Genomic DNA, 16055 nt, shown 5'->3' on the forward strand with positions numbered 1-16055 from the left:
CTTCATTTAAATTTAACAAAAAATTTTCAATTAATATTATTAAGAAAACGATTGTTAAAAATCGAAAATGATTTAATCATAAATATATTAATATATATATATATAGATTAAATATATATAATTGTGGGCTATTCCATCCATAATAGCCAAAATAATTCCTTCGTAAGTTAATTATGTATTTTTATATTAAACTAGCTTATGACATTAGTATTGAAACTAATCAGTGATGATTAGTATTTGAAACTTAAAAATAAGATGATTAAATATCTTTGACTAGGCTAGGTAGATTAAATAACAAAGGTAATTATAATAAAGGTAAATAAATAATAAAAGACAAAAATTTAATTTTTTTTCTTCCAAAATGTATTAAGTTCTTACATGTTACAAAAAAAAAAAAAAAAATAAAATAAAATAAAAAAAAATACGTGCATCTTTAACAAAAGAAGAGAAAAGAAATTACAATTACTATTGATAATAAAACAAAATTATTATGTATAATGAAAATTTATTCGTACTGATACGATCTATATAACTAATTGTAAATTGTCACACTATTACAAAAAATGCGTCGATTCTGCGTTATTCTCTTCTAGCACTGTGACAAGCCAAAACTTTTAAATGTAAAATTTGAATAATATATTATCTTAAAAAATATACAGTTAATTTTATTTCATTCTTAATCTCTGTTATTCTCAATCAAAAATAATAATTACTATTTTCTTATTATTCTTTTATTTATTTTATGAAGGCACTGAGGCATTTAAATATAATCCTTTACATAAACGCATGTAAATCAAATATTTAACTTATTTTGACATTCATTGAGAAAAAAAAAATTTTAATACTAAATATTCTCAATGATAGGGAAATGATGAAGGTCTTTTAGGAAAAAAAAATATTTATACAGTCGCTAGTATTTATGAGTTTTCTTCTTCTTCATCGATTTTAGGCGCTAAATAATATCTAATATGCCCTATATCTCCAATCTTATATTCAACAACAAGAGGAACATCGGCCGATAAAGATAGCATTACTTGGCTACAGAGAGGTGTTGCTTTGACAAAACTATTCAAATAACGACAGGAGAATGATTGTTTAACAGTTTCTTGCATTTCAATAACAACTGCCTCCTCAGGATTTGAGTCATCTGCTGTTTGAGCCAACTTCACGTTTGCTAAAAACAATTTATACCAATAAATTTATAATCCTCATTACTTATTATAATTATTTGTAAAGAAGATTTGTATCGACAAATGTACACCGATACAAAAGAGATTACCACTAATCAGTGAAATAAAGCATAAAATTATTATATTTGAAATAATAATTTTGTAGTAACCCCGAGTTAGAGATTAACGACTGTCAGTTGAAAAATTATCGTCAAGCTGTTCGGTTGTTAAATAAAGTTTGTGCGACTCGTATAAAAACAAAATGTTTGCAGCAAAAAATTATGTATGGAGATGTGAGGTAATTATTTAATAATTATTAATATTATATTTAATATATTACCACTTCCGTAATCTCCGGCTGCGGAAAATTTAATTCCTTCTTTGGAGCATGCAATGGCTACAGTTTCACCAAATTGAGAAAGATCACGTACTATTTTAGCGAATTCAGCTGATGGCATTTTAACGACACATGAGTAAAATGTTTCCTAGACAAATTAAAGAGGTTATTAAATAATTATTCAATTTTATGATCCTGAAGTTAGCAGACAATTAACAATTTTCGGATTTTTTTTTCAACAAATTAATTTTTAATAAAAACAAAACTAAAAAAATGCATATGTAGAAAATTTAAAAAACTATGGATGTAATTTTTTTAAATATTGGTTTTTTTATAATTTATAGTTATTCAAAAAATCAAAAAACCCCAAGTCATCGACTAACTTCAATATCATTTCAATTTGAAAATTTTTTTTTTCATATTATTGTGCCGAATTTTATTGTACCGGAATTCCAAGATGTTCCTGGTCCATGTTGATGAGTTTGACCTCATACTCGGCTAATTTTTCTTTACCGGATGGCTCAAAAATAAATGTTATTGTGTCGGGATTATCAGCAGCTCGTAGAGTAACGGTATCCTCAGATCCAGCTCCTTTCAGGACTTTCGCCATGCTATTGAAAAAAAAATATTTATAAATTCATGAACTATAACTACTAAATCCATTGAATCAAATCCAGATCATTATCTGTAACATGTAACCTATAAAATAATTTCTTACGTTGGAATACTCATTCCCATTGAGAGATTTCTGTCACATCGGTATTTGTCAAATCCATCACTTCTTAAATTTAATGAGACCAAGGAAACGTGAGCGTTGTCCATGGCTTGGACTTGGATCCCTGAATCGGAACATTCAAAAGTTGCTTCGGACAAAAGATCTTTTACTGCATCCAAAACTTTTTTCAGAATAGCACTCTGAATTAATCTTGCTTCAAACATCTTGATTTATTATTTATTTTTACACTTAATAAATTAATCAACTGTAATATATGTGAGATAAATTGTAAGATTTAGCCGGACAAGCAACTCGACAAATAAACCAGCCCACTAAGTATCACTAAGTGCGATGTAAAAATGCTAGCCTTAGTTTTCCCTCGTGTTCTTTATTTATTCTCCCGCGTTTTCTTGATAGACGCCAAACTAAAAGGTTATTTACTTATGTTTGCTGTCACTAGACTGCAGTAAATGTTCAAAATACTCGCGGGTTTTTTTAAAAATTTGAGATTACTAATTAACTTCATTTAAGGAGGTTCACGCGTTTCTAATGATTGTCAAAAATTCTAACTTTAAGATTTTTAATTTTTTAACAATTATTTGAAGATTTACCGTGTAGTTATTGAGAAAAAAATGATTAAAAACCGTGTTTTTTAAATCCTTATACATGGGCTCGTATGACAGAAACACTTTGCCCCTTGCAATATGAATTTTTTCCGCTGTCAACTTTCCAACTTTGAGCTCTCAAAACCTGATATAAGAAAGTTGAATAAGTGTAGAGTTAAATTATATATTTAAAAGGTACTGTCATCCATAAAAACAATGAGAAAAATTAAGTTGAAAAAATTATTTTAGTGATTAATAAGTTGAGGCGATATAGAGGATAGACGCCTTAACAACGTTGCCAGAGACAGCTGTTATGTGGCGCCAATTTTAAAAACATAAGAAATAACAAAAAAATTGTTTTTGGTCTCCTCGGTAGAAACTCCAATTTCTAAGTAAACATAAAATATAATAAGACAATTTTAGAGATAAATGCTTTTTTGAATCATTGAGTAACGCCTGAACCGCCTTAATTTTTTTTTTCTAAATATGTTTCTAATTGAACGTCACCAATTTTTTTATTTATAAATTTACATTAGAAGGAATAGTTTGGCCCCAAAAAAGGGGATAGATCGTCTGCCGTAATCAGGAATGATTAGAAGGAATATAAATAAATAAATTAATTTTATTTCATTAAAAAAAAATCACTTTTAATTTTCAGTTAAAATACTTGTACATATATCACGATTTCCAGAGCTAGTAATCCATCAAAGGATTATTAATTTAGCTCGATATATTATCATTATTCATTATTATTTAGATATCAATCGATAAATCATTAAAAATAATATAGGTAACAGGTATTAGTCATACACAAAAATATTTACAACTTCATAAAAATGGAAGTCCATTGTTTTAACATCTACATTTAATTGAAAAGTCATATTAAAATAAAATCAATCATCTTATAATTAAAATTAATTTTAAAGTTCAATATCACCGACAATGTTTTCTAGCTCATTGAACATTCGATCCAAGTGCTAAAACAAAATATATCAAAATTAAGATTAAATTATTATGATTTATATCCATTTTTTAATATAATAGAAATAAATTTAGCGTTTCTTGGATAGTAGGTATTTATAATTAACGTTTAATTACAATTTTTTTACAACGTTTCGTCAGTTTCCTGATTTTATCAAGTACTGGAAAGATCAGAATTAATAATTAATATGTATATATCTCTCTATACACATAAATTAAAGTAACTAGTAAAAATGTTAATTGTTCAATTGAATTCATACTAGTTCTAAGAAACATAAATTAATCACTGTTTATAATATTTACCTCAATTATTAAACATTAATTGTCAGAATAATGATAATAAATTGAGACAGTGTAGTTAGTCTTTCCTCCAACATACTATTACTTATATTATCAATAATTATTAAAAAAAATTTAAAAAAAAAAAAACTTGATTATCAAGAAAAAAATTTTTTTACAACGTTAACGTTAGAAACGACATGCAAATATCAAGACAACAAAAATATACATGATAATATATAGTACGAATTGAATTTAACTATTAACATTTTTACTAGTTACTTTAATTTATGTGTATGCATAGATATATACACATTAATTATTAATTTTTGTTTTTCCAGTATTTGATTAAGTCAGGAAACCGACGAAACGTTGTACGAAAATTGTAAATAAACGTTAATTATAAACACCTACTATCCAAGAAACTGTCAACTTAATTCTATTATATTAAAATTAAATAATTTACAAGTAATATATTTAAATGAAAAATTAAATATAATAATTACATCAGGTTGTTCAATTCTGCCATTATTTCGTCTGCTCTGTAATTCAGATTCAATAGAATCAGTTTGCTCTTCTGTATCATCCTGTTGATTGTCATTTTCATCAACATCATCATTAGAGTCATCTAATTCATCTGGCTCATCATCGTCATCATCATCGTCCTCATCATCCATCGGAACATAAGACATTTCTATCTCATCAAAATCTACAGGTTCTTCTTTTATTGTTGTTATGAGAACTGATTCTGCATCATCTTTAGGAAGCGGTGGTGGAGCTTCTGCTGCTGATGGAAGTGGAGGTGATTCCTCCGTCTACATTTTAAATATAAATCAGTCGATTAATTGATGTTATGCTTAAATTTTTAATGCTACTGATTATTTACCCAAGGTTGTTGTTGTTGAGAGGCTTCAGTGGGTGCCGCCGTCGTTGGCGGATTATCTAAAGAAAATCGTGAGTCTATTTTCGTGTTATCAGGCTTATTTGAAACAGCTCCAATTGTCGGTTGATTAACTTCGAAAATTTTATTATTTTGATCATTTCCTAGTACTTGTTTATTACTACAAGAGGATTGTTCTGTCTTTACAATATTATCACTTGGTTCTTCTTTTACTTTTTTTGCATTATTTTTGGGTTCACCAGGTAAACAAGTATTACCACGTTGTCGCCTAAACCTTACAATAATACTTCTTGTATCCCACATTAAATCGTGAGCTTGTTTGTAGGCCGCTATAGATTCTTCAACAGATGTGTAGCGAATAAAGGCATATCTATAAACAATTTATGAATTTAAAATTAATTTTTAGTATTGTAAGTTTTTAAAAAATAACAATTTACCTAGTATTTCTCATTTTTTGAGCGTAACCAACATCCACCCGCGTAGCTGTAGGAAATTTACTTTTAACTTCATTAACATTTACTGATTCCGGTAAATTACCAACGTATAACGTATAAGGATCAATCTCTTCGGGCATAGGAAAATCTTCATCTCGTAGTGATTTTCTTTCAACTTTAAGATGTCCAATGCCAAATGGAATTTTTTCTAATTCTTTTATTGCTTCATCAATATTAACATCCTCAGACATTTGAATAAAACAATAACGTGGTCCACTGGGGCTTTGAAAGTGTATATTTTGTATACCAGGATGAAATTCACGTACAATATCTTTATTTAAATCAGGATCAGGAAATTTAATAATTAAACTTTGGGCACGAACTGTTTTATTATATTCATTTTCAACTTTTAATGCACTTTGAGCATCTTCACGATTCCAAGGTCTACTAGGATAATTTTGTGACATTGGTTTTCTTTGTTTACCTTTTTTAACTGGTACTTCCTAAAATAAATAAATATTAGTAATATATAACTATATATATATATATATATATTTAGTATATTATTATGTTGAAAACATACAGATACTATTTTTATGTCTTGATCACTCTCTTGTCTATCATTAACTCCAGACGATTGAGTTGACATAGATATAGCCATATGATTAACAAGATTTTGAGCATCATTATGAGCAGCAGCAAATCCTCTTTGCCAATCAATACTAATACCACTAGCTGCTAAAGATTGACCAAAATAAGCTGCTGTTGTAGGATCAAATGGAGTTTGAGGCTGATCAAACCTAGGTCTACGATTTTTTCGATGAAAATTTCCTCTAGGTGGATAAACATTATTGCGATTATGTGTAAATCTATCACGTCTTGTGTAATTTCCTCTCGTTGAATTCATGTCACGTGAAGTTTGAGCAGCTAGAGCTGTTGCTTGGGGTGCTATCCATTGCCAAGTAGGTGCTGGTGCCCAAGACTGAATTTGGGTAACTTGTGGCATTGGTGCAAATACATGAGGTAAAGGTGGAAGAGCTCCTGGTGGTGGAGGCATTGGAGGTAACGGTGGTTGACCTGGAAGAGGCTGATTTGCAGCCGATGGGGAATTAGAGCTTGGATAATATGATGAATATGTAGTTTCATATCCATAAGTATTCTCTTGTTTATTCATCCCATTCTTTACTTCACTATTTTCATTGTTAATCTAAAAATGAAAGTTCGACAGACATTTTAAATTAATTGTTCAAGTATTTAAAGTTGTTTATATCGAGGTGCATCATTTTATATACTAGTCACATAAGCGCGTCTTAATTACATTCTAACCTCCAGCATTATTTTATTTAGATCAGTATATTATTTATATGATTATTAAATAAGAAAATTATAATTGTTATTTATGAAAAATTACAATACATTACCATTTTATTTATAGTGATTTACGTGTTTGCATTCAATGTATAATTAATAACATTTATTTAAATTAATTTTTATCAGAAATTATTTTAAAAACACACAACATTGAACGTGATATTTACAGGAATACCAACCCTTCATTTCGGGGATGATTTTTTTTCAGAAAGATTTTTCTAGGATAGAAAGCAGCCGTATAACGGGTGGGATTAGAGTTTTAAATCACTATAAATGTATTCAATAAGCAATATAAAATAATTATTATTGTTATTACAATATATATATTTCTTATACCTATATTATTACTACAGAAATTTGTTAATAATGAATTATTGTAGGATTTAATTGAAAGGAATATAAATTAAATGATAAAAATTTACATACAATCCAACGATGGTTTGTTTTAGATATTTCATAGTAAATAATTTCTGTCAGCAAAAATTATAAACAAATAAATTAATAAGAATAGAAGTTTTAGTTAATTTTAAATTTAAAAAAATAATTAACTAAATATAAAATCTTACAAAAATTTAAATTTATTTACTGACATTTAAAAATCTAAAGTTCATTTCTAATGAGTGTGAATGTAACAAATATCAGACAAATTTTAAATTATAAATAAAGTAATTAAAAAAATAATACTTATAAAAATGCACTTATTAATTTTTAAATTTTTTAAATGCGCGTTTTTAAAAATTTAATTTTATTAAATATTTACTCCATTTATTAATAATTTAAAATTTGTCTGTTGTCTGCTACATTCACAATCATCATTTCTATTATGTTAATTATTTTTTCAAAATTGAGATTATTCATATTTTACTTGCTCATCATATGTAAGTACTGAACTAAAGTTGTAATTTCGTTTTTTATTATGAAAGAAAAAATTGCGCATAAGAGGTGTATTTACACCTACGGGAGCCAGAGACGTCCCCAAGTGAAATATATGCTAATACGTAATTTCTATGATACTACAAATTAAAAAGTAAAAACAATTTTAAATGAGAAAAAATTCAACAGGAGAATGCATCGGAGTTACTAATTTTAAAAGAATAGAAAATACCGAAAAAAAAAACATCGAAAAAAATGTTTGAATAAGATATTGTATCAAGATACAATAAATTTAAAGTAAAATTTTAAAAATAAAAAATTTCTGCAGTACAAAATAAATTCGGAAAAAAAATCCCGTAAAATACAATTTCATAGAATGACAAAAAAATTCACATTAAAAAAACTTCGAAATATAAAAACTTTTTGAAATTATAAGCACTTGAAAATATATAATAAAGAAATATATTTGAATCGAGAATGAATAGTATGAATATTATTTTGCATCAAAATGGAATTTGTTCGAAATCAATATTTAATACTATAGTGTTACCAATCGAATTCTAAAAAAACTTCTTTTATCGGAAGCAGTTATGTTTGACAGGTTGTTTTTCTATAATATGTACATTACCATAAATACCTACATGACAACTCCATAAAATAAAAAAGTGTAAAACGTAGCCAGTAGATGCCCCCACAATTCGTGATCCACATTCAGTTAGATCTTTCTTTTTTTTCGTCGATGGTTTTGTGTGACATGGCTACGATGGCTACGAATAATAGCGATGGAATTGAGGTAAATTAATATAAAAAATTATGTTTAAAGAACTTCCATTATTTTATAAATATTTATCTTTGCTTCTGTAAAATTAAATCACCAGACTTACTAATAAAAAATGATTAAATTTGGGCAGCTACTAGTCAGTCTTGTATCCTGCTATTTTCCACCCCATGCAGCTATTGCATTTCGAGTTCACAGATGGCCATAACCTCTTAATTTACTGCTTCAAATTTATCCAGAATGATCTAAATCAATTTTTTTTTTATTAATTTTTTATGTTGCCTACAGTATGTAATAGATTGCTGCTGATTATTTCAAAATGTGTATAATTCATTAATACTTTTTGATCGTAGGAAATGGAAAAAAAGGAACAGGAATCCACTAACCTGGAAGAGTATCCACCAGAGCTTCTGATCAAACATCCTCTTCAGCACACATGGACTTTGTGGTATTACGAACCTGATAAACAAAAATCTTGGGAGGAAAGTCAAAGAGAAATCACGAGCTTTGACACTGCTGAAGATTTTTGGAGGTAGATAATTTATTTGTTCATATTGTTTAATAGTAACATTGAATGATACTGAAGATAGCCGAGGTCTAATAATTTTTTAATTTTTTTTAAAAACGATAAATCATAAGAAAAGAAATATTTAAAAAAATACATCTATAGCTTTTTTAATTTTTTAACTTTTTGATTTTTGTAATTAATTTGTCAAAAAAAAATCCGAAAATTTTTAATCGTCTGCTAACTTCAGGATCATTAACATTGAAATTAATTTTTATTATTATTAATGGGACAATATTTTGTTTTCAGTTTATACAATCATATTAAACCCGCTTCTGAGTTGAGACAAGGGTGTGATTACAGTATGTTCAAACAAGGCATTCGGCCTATGTGGGAAGATGAAGCCAATAAACATGGAGGAAGATGGCTCATGACATTAGAAAGGAAACAAAGAACCTCTGATCTTGATCATTTTTGGCTTGAAATTCTACTATGTATGATTGGTGAAGCATTCAATGAACACTCTGATGATGTTTGTGGTGCAGTAGTTAATGTTAGACCTAAAACTGACAAATTAGGAATTTGGACCGCCGATTCTAGCCGAGCAACAAGTGTCATTGAAATTGGGTAAATATTATTTATAATTATGAAAATTTATTAATTAAAAACATGTTTTAATTTTTACTCAATTATATTTTAGAAAAAAACTTAAAGAAAGATTACGAATTTCGCCAAAACAAATAATAGGATATCAAGTACACAAAGATGTTATGGTAAAAGCTGGAAGCATCACTAAAAATACTTATCAAGTTTAATTTTTTTTCATTGAATTTATATTTAATTCACTTTCATATTTAATTATTCATTTGCACTTATATGAAATTTCATTAGATAGTTGGACAAAAAAACTAACAAAAATTAATTATTGAATTTATTACTTTTGAATAACTGTTTTATAAGATTAAATAAATAAATAAAATAAAAAAAAAAATAAAAAAATAAAAAAAAAAAACATTTGAAGTAGACATTAAGATTTAGATAATATTAAGTATTCTATCATTGTTAGATATTTCTTAAAAACAATATTAGAAATATTTCAAGCAATGCATAGATATATAAATATAATTAAATTAATATAAATATATATAATAATGAGGTAAAGGTAATAAAATAAATGCTCGATATAACATATAAAAAAAGTAACAAAAATACGTGCAGGCTGCTGTATTTATTTGTTAAAATAATAACGGTTGTTTTAGTTGTTATGTAATTACATTAAAAGTGTAAAGTCATAAATAAAAAACAAAATGTATTCACTTTAATTCAGCCTCTATCATTATTGTCTTTTGTTAGATTCATTTAATTGATTCAACAATGAAATGATACAAAAATTGTATGAAAATATATTTCAATTAAAAAAATTTAATAAAAAATATTTATTAAATATTTTGAGTAAGTAAATCTTCTACCATTTCTGCCAAATCTTTACGGCGAATGAACTCCAATGATCGTATCAATTTTCTTTGCCAATTACATGATTCGCATCTTGATAAAAATATTTTTAAACTCTATAATCATAAATTATTAATTATTTTATTAATTAATTCAATTAAATAAATATTAATAATTAAATAAAAATTACCTCAAAAGATTTATCTTTGATTGCTCCGTCTTTTAAATCTATCGAATCGATTTCAGCCTCTTTGACATTTAAAATTCTAGCCAAATCTCTCCAATACCGTCCAATGTTTTCACTTATCCGATAGAAAACTGAAATAAAATTTTTTATAGTCATTAATAATGCAAATAATAATAATAATAATATACTAAATTATAAGTAAAATTAATAACTTTTTGTTTGAAGATCTGTTAGGCGTAAAGTCTTCGCATCAGGTATCGGTAGATTGTAAGATGAAGTAGTGACGTAGCGAGTCTCATGATAAGTACTCGTAGATTGATGCTCTGGTTGAGTTGATCCCAATTCAGTTGATGTTGATGTTGCTAGCGCTGATGGTTTTATGTAAATTGTAATAAAATACAAAATAATAATAAGAGCTATCACCAATGTTGAAACCCTTATGCAAGTTATAAAATATTTCATAAGTGGTATTGAGTTGTCTTTTGAAACATTAATATTATTATTATAAGTATATTGATTTATTTGAATTGTCTCAAATGACGATTGTTTTATTTCATTGTTTGATTGTAAAGTTAATATAGCCTCTGACGTTTCTTGTAAGTAAGTAATAGTTGGTTCTACGTGCAAAAGGTTCGTACCTTCATAATCATTAAACTCTTCCAATTGATGATTAGCATTAGCACTATTATTACAAAAATTATCATCATTCGTAATTATGTTGGAATACTCACCACTTCGGCATTTATAAACATTAAAAAGAGGTAATGTTTGATAGCTGTGTAGTTGATCTTCATAATCTTTTATTATTTTGTCTAGCACTGGATCTTTAACATAAGTCGTAGCTATTTCTTTTAACGGTTTGATTTTATTGTAAGACAACACTGACCGATTTTCTAATACTTTCAATAAACCCACAAGATCTTTAATGTCATCTGCTACACGTTTTGAATAAATATCACGATTATAAGACAATTTAATAGTATCTAAATTTGTACAAGTGATATGAAGATTTGATATATCCAAGAATTTTTCCTTAAGATGACTATACTTCAATTGATACTCATTCCAAATGGACAAGTAATCCATATCGGCAGGTATACGATTCAGCCATAAGCGACCCTACCAAAAATAAAACTACCCAATTGAAGCCAGCCGAATCATACCTACCTAGAAAATTCCTGCTCCAATAAAAAAGTCTACCATCTCAAAATCTCTACCAATGAAAATATCTACCATGATATAATTACTACCAGAAAAAAACACCACCAAGTTGCATTTATGAATAAACTCTAACCGTTTGAAATCCCTACCATCAACTTTAGAATGTATATTTTATAGACAATAAATTTATTTTTAATTAATTGGGAATTATTTGGGAAGATTTAGGAATATAATATTATTATTCAGCACTAATTAATTTATGGGTAAATATTTAATATTGTTTGAGAGTTTAGTGTGCATGTTAGAAAATATAATTAACTCGACTTTTTCGTTAGCTAATAGTAAACTATTTGGGAAGAAAGTTATGAATTGTTATTAGTTTAAAAATCCCAAATGCTTATTAATTAATTAGTCCTAAATAATAGAATCATATTCCTAAATCTTCCCAAATAATTCCCAATCGATTAGAAATAAATTTATTGTCTGTAAAATATACATTCTAAAGTTGAAGGTAGAGATTTCTAACCGTAGAGTTTTATCCATAAATGCAACTTGGTGGTGTTTTTTCTGGTAGTAAGTATATCATAGTAGATATTTTCATTGGTAGAGATTTTGAGATGGTAGATTTTTTTATTGAAGCGAGAATTTTCTAGGTAGCTATGATTCGGCTGACTTCAATTAGGTAGAGTTTTATTTTTGGTAGGGTCGCTTATGGCTGAGTTGTATACCTGCCATCCATATCTACTGTCATGGTTAATGATTTTATTTTTCTATAGTTACAACAAACCAAACTTAATTAACTTTTGGGAATCCCAGAACTGTTTAATCATTTTTTGAATAGGTAGTTTCTATATAATCTTGTAGTATCGAAGGTTTGGCGCTCGATTCACATTTTATCTTCCTGTTATCTTATATAAAAACACTTTCTTCATTATATCAGTGTTGTAATAATTTATTAAAATATGTGACTTTATATTTTAAATATATATCAGATCATTTTTATTACTTTAAATTTTATTTTGAAGACAAAATAATTCAATTTAAAATCATAACATAAACTGATAATATGTAGCTGATTGGCAGGTATACGACTCAGCCATAAGCGACCCTACCAAAAAAATAAAACGCTACCCAATTGAAGTCAGCCGGATCATACCTACCTAGAAAACAGTGTTGCCGGTGGCTTAAGTTAGAATTACCCACTCCACAAAATCCAATTACCCGTTTTTACCCGACACTGAAAGTTAGTGTCGCCATCTACTAAAAGTGCGGCAAATTTAAAATTAAATATTAAATCGTAAAGTATTGAAATAAAAAAATACACAATAGTTATTTCGTGCTAAAATTTATTCAATAATTTATTTTTTAAAACATAACATTGTTAAATATTTATGAAATAAATAAACTACACAAGTTAAAAAATAAACATTAGAATAATAATCCTTATTATAATAATATTAATTAAGATTTTTTTAATACTTATCGTTAATTTTCCCAAATACTTGCGTCAATCATTTCGTTTGTTGGCTCAAAATTAATAATTTCACTATCCTTAGATATAAAATTTTTAGTTATTAAAATAGATTTTAAGGTTTCCGTCGACAAATTATTTCTATGATCTGTTTTTATGTTCTTTACATCGCTGAAAATTCTTTCTACAGAAGCATTAGAAAACGGTAGAATAAGTAGAAAGTTTATAACTTTTTTTAGATTTTCAAATATAACTTGGCCATCAGCGTTTTTGAGATTAAAAATTTGCTTCCAATAATCCTCAGATTCTGAATTAATATTAATACCATAGTCACTTAAATTCAATAAAGCATGCTTTTTCCACTCGTTGTCTAATTCTTGAAGCACAACATATTTTTGTAATACCGGAAACCTTTTTAAAATAACACCTAAAGATTTAATGGTGTAAGATCTAGCTTGTTTTGGTTCTAAGATTTGTAAAAATGTATATAATGAGTCACTAAAATCAAATCGCTTTTTAATTTCACTTATAACTTCAATATAGAAATTAAGAATTTTATTTCTAAATTCTATAACATCCGAACTTTGAACTTCATTATTTTCGATCAATTCTAGTAGACTTTCATTTGCATCCAAACCAATATAAATTTTATCTAATGGCACAAATAAGCGAGGATTTTTGTGATCTACATTAAATATATCATTTTTTCTAATGTATGCAATATCCATGTAATTTGAACATATATCTTTCATAAGATTTTCAATTTCCGGCTTAACTTTATGCAATACTGGTTTTTCAGTCTGGAACATTAGATTAAAATCAGTAAGAACACCTAAAGTATAACTCAAAAATTGTAGAGTAATAAATGTAAAACGATTATCCATCGTTTTTAGCATAGTTTGTAATGTTGGTGATGGGTCCTTTAATAATTGGCCTTGAAGATAAACTTGAAGTGGCGTGTATTGTTCAAGAATACGGTCAACGCAGCTTTTTAATGACAACCAACGGGTGTTGCTAGGAGATAAAACTCGGTGGATTTTGACTTCAAAATATTCTTGAAATTCTTGCAATTCTTTGATTCTTTTCCAACTGCGATGAAAATAAGATCCTAAATTTCGTAGTAAATCTTCGGCTGATTTTGATAATTTGGCACATGCTTTTGAAGCAACGAGGTGAATCATATGGCACGAACATTTAACCGTAACAATCCCATCAATATTTTGTTTTAGCAAAGCAAAAATTGATTTTTTATCACCAACCTTTACATTAGTTGTGTCAGATGAAAATCCAATGAAATTATCTAATGGTATTTTTTTATGGGTCACAGCGTTTTCCAATAATGAATAAAGTCCTTCAGCATCACCTTCATCCGTCTCCGCTAAGTCGAAAAACTTAGTTGTAATTTTTTGAGTCGATTCGTCATAATAAATAACAGTGAATGCACATTGTTTTATGTTTTTAGTATCTGTCGTTTCATCCATTATCAATGAAAAGAAAGTTCCCGGAATTTGTAAATAATCATCACATAAATTTTTCATTAGTATTTTTGACAAACTTTTAACTGTTGCGGTTGTTTTTGTTCTTTTCATAGATAGATTTTTTGCTATCTTAGAATCTGGAAATATTTTTGTGATAATAGGTCCGAGAACATCCATTATCGAAAAAGATAAACATTTTGTTGCTATCACTGCACTAAGTATCAACTCAGCTTTTTTTATCTGTCGGTTCTATGGTGTCTCTCGAATTAAATTATCAATAACATTATTATTAATAGGTTTTGAGACATTTGATAAATGTCTAGCTGATTTTGCATGTCTTTGGAGACTATTTTTGTTGTAGCAAGTTATTTCAGTTAAACAAATCTTACAAAAAGCTTTAGTAAGATTATTGTGAACTGATTTTTTTAACCAATTTTTAAATTCTGAGTTATTAAGCCAGGCATCACAAAATTTAGGAGCCACAACTTTTTTTTTATCACTTAATCTTTTCAGTACTCTAGGTTTCTTGAAATTTTGATCTTGATCATCTTGATTATCTCCAAAATCATTCTCTGAATCTGAACTACTTTCCTAGAAAAGTAAAAAATTTATTTTTTATTACGAAATTTCTGTCATCAGCAAAAAATTAAAAATAAACACATTGAAAAACATATCTTTGACTAAAAATTATGTCTAAATCAAAATTAATTTAAACCTATATATTTACTTTTAATAACCATTTATCCATTTTGAAATATATATTATCAAATTATTCTTCTCGTTTATCCGTGCTATCTAATCTCTCATCATGTACTGTAAATAAAACGAAAATTAATTTTTGTTTTTTATATATAAATCAAGTAATACTTACAATGAGTTTCTTCGTCAGATATTTGTGATGAATTAGATAAGTTTAAAGATTCATTTGGGCTCTGATCTTCGAATAAAAAATTACTTTGGTGAACTTTAAAAATTATATTCCCTTAAAACAAAAGAAACAAACCCTCAAAATATAATTTAAAGTATACAATATATCAAATTAAAATAGCTTACCTGGTTTTATTATAAAAAATCTGGTCGTCGGTTGACCCTGCGGGCCAGCCCCAAAACTTCCCGCTGTTTTCGACCTCAAAGAGCTCGAAAACATTAGTGTAGATATATTTTCGAGCTCGAAAATGCTATCACATGCAATTGTTTTTTTACGATCTTTTCAAGTTCTAACAAGTTACCTGTTATGCTGAAGTTTGAAAATTTATGAATCGAAAATCATCAATGAAGCGGTTTTTAAAATTTAGTTCCTGATTATGTTCAGTAAAATAAGTGTATTGAGGCAGAAATCGATGTCAGGGATCAAAATC

The 16055-nt window shown here is 27.4% G+C and overlaps 5 protein-coding genes across 17 annotated transcripts; 1 reads left to right on the plus strand and 4 right to left on the minus strand.

Moving 5' to 3' along the window:
* Window positions 1–485: 485 nt before the first annotated feature.
* LOC103568495 (proliferating cell nuclear antigen) lies at window positions 486–2630 on the minus strand. The gene is made up of 4 exons (XM_014443595.2): window positions 2225–2630; window positions 1952–2117; window positions 1510–1654; window positions 486–1174 (listed from the first exon to the last, which is right to left on the minus strand). Exons 1-4 carry the CDS (start codon window positions 2443–2445, stop codon window positions 918–920), a joined length of 789 nt encoding a protein of 262 aa, XP_014299081.1. The 5' UTR covers window positions 2446–2630; the 3' UTR covers window positions 486–917.
* Window positions 1361–9865, plus strand: LOC103573920 (eukaryotic translation initiation factor 4E-1A). 2 transcript variants are annotated; one of them, XM_014443596.2, is made up of 4 exons: window positions 1361–1467; window positions 8797–8975; window positions 9258–9575; window positions 9649–9865. In XM_014443596.2, exons 1-4 carry the CDS (start codon window positions 1432–1434, stop codon window positions 9761–9763), a joined length of 648 nt encoding a protein of 215 aa, XP_014299082.1. In that variant the 5' UTR covers window positions 1361–1431; the 3' UTR covers window positions 9764–9865. The 2 variants fall into 2 exon arrangements, with proteins under 2 accessions (XP_014299082.1, XP_008551415.1); XM_008553193.3 differs by lacking the exon at window positions 1361–1467 and adding an exon at window positions 8351–8458 and having other exon boundaries at window positions 9649–9862.
* On the minus strand, window positions 3662–8777 carry LOC103573922 (uncharacterized). Of its 6 annotated transcripts, XM_008553203.2 has the most exons (7): window positions 7658–7998; window positions 7219–7262; window positions 6005–6628; window positions 5425–5924; window positions 4973–5357; window positions 4593–4901; window positions 3662–3803 (listed from the first exon to the last, which is right to left on the minus strand). In XM_008553203.2, exons 3-7 carry the CDS (start codon window positions 6593–6595, stop codon window positions 3747–3749), a joined length of 1842 nt encoding a protein of 613 aa, XP_008551425.1. In that variant the 5' UTR covers window positions 6596–6628; window positions 7219–7262; window positions 7658–7998; the 3' UTR covers window positions 3662–3746. The 6 variants fall into 6 exon arrangements, with proteins under 6 accessions (XP_008551425.1, XP_008551427.1, XP_008551428.1 ...); XM_008553205.2 differs by lacking the exons at window positions 7219–7262; window positions 7658–7998 and adding an exon at window positions 8550–8777; XM_008553206.1 differs by lacking the exons at window positions 7219–7262; window positions 7658–7998 and adding an exon at window positions 8216–8261.
* A 116-nt stretch (window positions 9866–9981) lies between the features above and the next one.
* On the minus strand, window positions 9982–12868 carry LOC103573921 (fas-associated death domain protein). 7 transcript variants are annotated; one of them, XM_008553199.3, is made up of 5 exons: window positions 11788–12389; window positions 11319–11706; window positions 10800–11204; window positions 10591–10718; window positions 9984–10516 (listed from the first exon to the last, which is right to left on the minus strand). In XM_008553199.3, exons 1-5 carry the CDS (start codon window positions 11821–11823, stop codon window positions 10388–10390), a joined length of 1086 nt encoding a protein of 361 aa, XP_008551421.1. In that variant the 5' UTR covers window positions 11824–12389; the 3' UTR covers window positions 9984–10387. The 7 variants fall into 7 exon arrangements, with proteins under 7 accessions (XP_008551420.1, XP_008551416.1, XP_008551421.1 ...); XM_008553200.3 differs by having other exon boundaries at window positions 10004–10516; window positions 10800–10955; window positions 11788–12381; XM_008553198.2 differs by lacking the exon at window positions 11788–12389 and adding an exon at window positions 12477–12868 and having other exon boundaries at window positions 9982–10516; window positions 10800–11629.
* A 365-nt stretch (window positions 12869–13233) lies between these two features.
* On the minus strand, window positions 13234–15714 carry LOC106693944 (uncharacterized). The gene is made up of 3 exons (XM_014443580.2): window positions 15569–15714; window positions 15425–15510; window positions 13234–15288 (listed from the first exon to the last, which is right to left on the minus strand). Exon 3 carries the CDS (start codon window positions 14872–14874, stop codon window positions 13234–13236), a length of 1641 nt encoding a protein of 546 aa, XP_014299066.2. The 5' UTR covers window positions 14875–15288; window positions 15425–15510; window positions 15569–15714.
* Window positions 15715–16055: the final 341 nt, after the last annotated feature.

The sequence above is a fragment of the Microplitis demolitor genome, chromosome 8 (assembly GCF_026212275.2).
Source record: "Microplitis demolitor isolate Queensland-Clemson2020A chromosome 8, iyMicDemo2.1a, whole genome shotgun sequence".
NCBI lineage: Eukaryota > Metazoa > Arthropoda > Insecta > Hymenoptera > Braconidae > Microplitis > Microplitis demolitor.

Bases quoted from the DNA above. Each gene is read 5' to 3' on its own strand.
- LOC103568495 (XM_014443595.2), bottom strand. From the start codon at position 2,445: ATGTTTGAAGCAAGATTAATTCAGAGTGCTATTCTGAAAAAAGTTTTG. The intron at 2,118-2,224 runs GTAAGAAATTAT...TTTTTTCAATAG, and splicing joins ATGGGAATGAGTATTCCAAC to CATGGCGAAAGTCCTGAAAG. The intron at 1,175-1,509 runs GTAATATATTAA...AATTGTTTTTAG, and splicing joins AGCCGGAGATTACGGAAGTG to CAAACGTGAAGTTGGCTCAA.
- LOC103573922 (XM_008553201.2), bottom strand. From the start codon at position 7,729: ATGCGCAATTTTTTCTTTCATAATAAAAAACGAAATTACAACTTTAGT. The intron at 4,902-4,972 runs GTAAATAATCAG...TTTAAAATGTAG, and splicing joins CTCAACAACAACAACCTTGG to ACGGAGGAATCACCTCCACT. The intron at 3,804-4,592 runs GTAATTATTATA...ATTTTGTTTTAG, and splicing joins GCAGAATTGAACAACCTGAT to CACTTGGATCGAATGTTCAA.
- LOC103573920 (XM_008553193.3), top strand. From the start codon at position 8,351: ATGCCCCCACAATTCGTGATCCACATTCAGTTAGATCTTTCTTTTTTT. The intron at 8,459-8,796 runs GTAAATTAATAT...TTTTGATCGTAG, and splicing joins ATAATAGCGATGGAATTGAG to GAAATGGAAAAAAAGGAACA. The intron at 8,976-9,257 runs GTAGATAATTTA...TTTTGTTTTCAG, and splicing joins ACTGCTGAAGATTTTTGGAG to TTTATACAATCATATTAAAC.
- LOC103573921 (XM_008553194.3), bottom strand. From the start codon at position 11,823: ATGGTAGATATTTTCATTGGTAGAGATTTTGAGATG. The intron at 11,707-11,787 runs GTAGACTTTTTT...TATTTTTGGTAG, and splicing joins TTGGTAGAGATTTTGAGATG to GGTCGCTTATGGCTGAATCG. The intron at 10,517-10,590 runs GTAATTTTTATT...TTATGATTATAG, and splicing joins TCAAAGATAAATCTTTTGAG to AGTTTAAAAATATTTTTATC.
- LOC106693944 (XM_014443580.2), bottom strand. From the start codon at position 14,874: ATGGATGTTCTCGGACCTATTATCACAAAAATATTTCCAGATTCTAAG.